This window comes from Triticum dicoccoides, chromosome 4B, assembly GCF_002162155.2.
Source record: "Triticum dicoccoides isolate Atlit2015 ecotype Zavitan chromosome 4B, WEW_v2.0, whole genome shotgun sequence".
In the NCBI taxonomy this organism is placed as follows: domain Eukaryota; kingdom Viridiplantae; phylum Streptophyta; class Magnoliopsida; order Poales; family Poaceae; genus Triticum; species Triticum dicoccoides.
Genome location: NC_041387.1, coordinates 378982523 through 378983084, shown reverse-complemented (window position 1 = coordinate 378983084; position 562 = coordinate 378982523). Strand labels below are relative to the sequence as shown.

At 52.0% G+C, this 562-nt stretch overlaps 1 protein-coding gene across 1 annotated transcript in view; it reads right to left on the bottom strand.

Annotated features, from left to right (window-relative positions):
• Positions 1-269: 269 nt before the first annotated feature.
• The window catches only part of LOC119293647 (peroxidase 2-like), a 36231-nt gene continuing 35938 nt past the window's right edge, over positions 270-562 (bottom strand). The window contains exon 5 of the mRNA XM_037572037.1: positions 270-347. Coding sequence (XP_037427934.1) covers positions 270-347 — 78 coding nt within the window. The remainder of the gene's footprint in view (positions 348-562) is intronic.

Genomic DNA, 562 nt, shown 5'->3' with positions numbered 1-562 from the left:
TACAGGAGTTCCTCGGAAGCATTATAAGCAACCCCTTAAGATTTATACAGGAAATATGGGTTGGTAAATTTCTGCTGGTAAGCACAACCATACCATACCGTGATATATAAACCAAAAGGGAATTGAATAAGTCCCTTCAACTCCCCGCAATAAAAAGAGAATAAATCGTTTGAAGAAATTCCAAGAAATGCGGCATCTTATCGGACTCCGGTAAAAGTTACCGACCCTGGGATGACCCGTGCATTCTTTCATAGTAAGGCTTAATTTGCTCAGTTCAGCTTGGCACAGTTTAGCCTAACCTGCCCCTGCGCGCCCGTGAGCACGCCTATGTTGCCCATGTTCACCCACTGGTGGAAAAATGGCCTTTGGTCGCGGTTCGCAACTGCCATTAGTCGCGGTTGCGCAACCGCGACCGAACGGGCGCGACTAAAGCCCCCCCCCCCTTTAGTCGCGGTTGCTTAAGAACCGCGACTAAAGGCCCGTCCACGTGGGCGCCAGGTGGCCGTCGGGGCGGAGGACCTTTAGTCGCGGTTCTTCTGGCCAACCGCGACTAAAGGCCGCC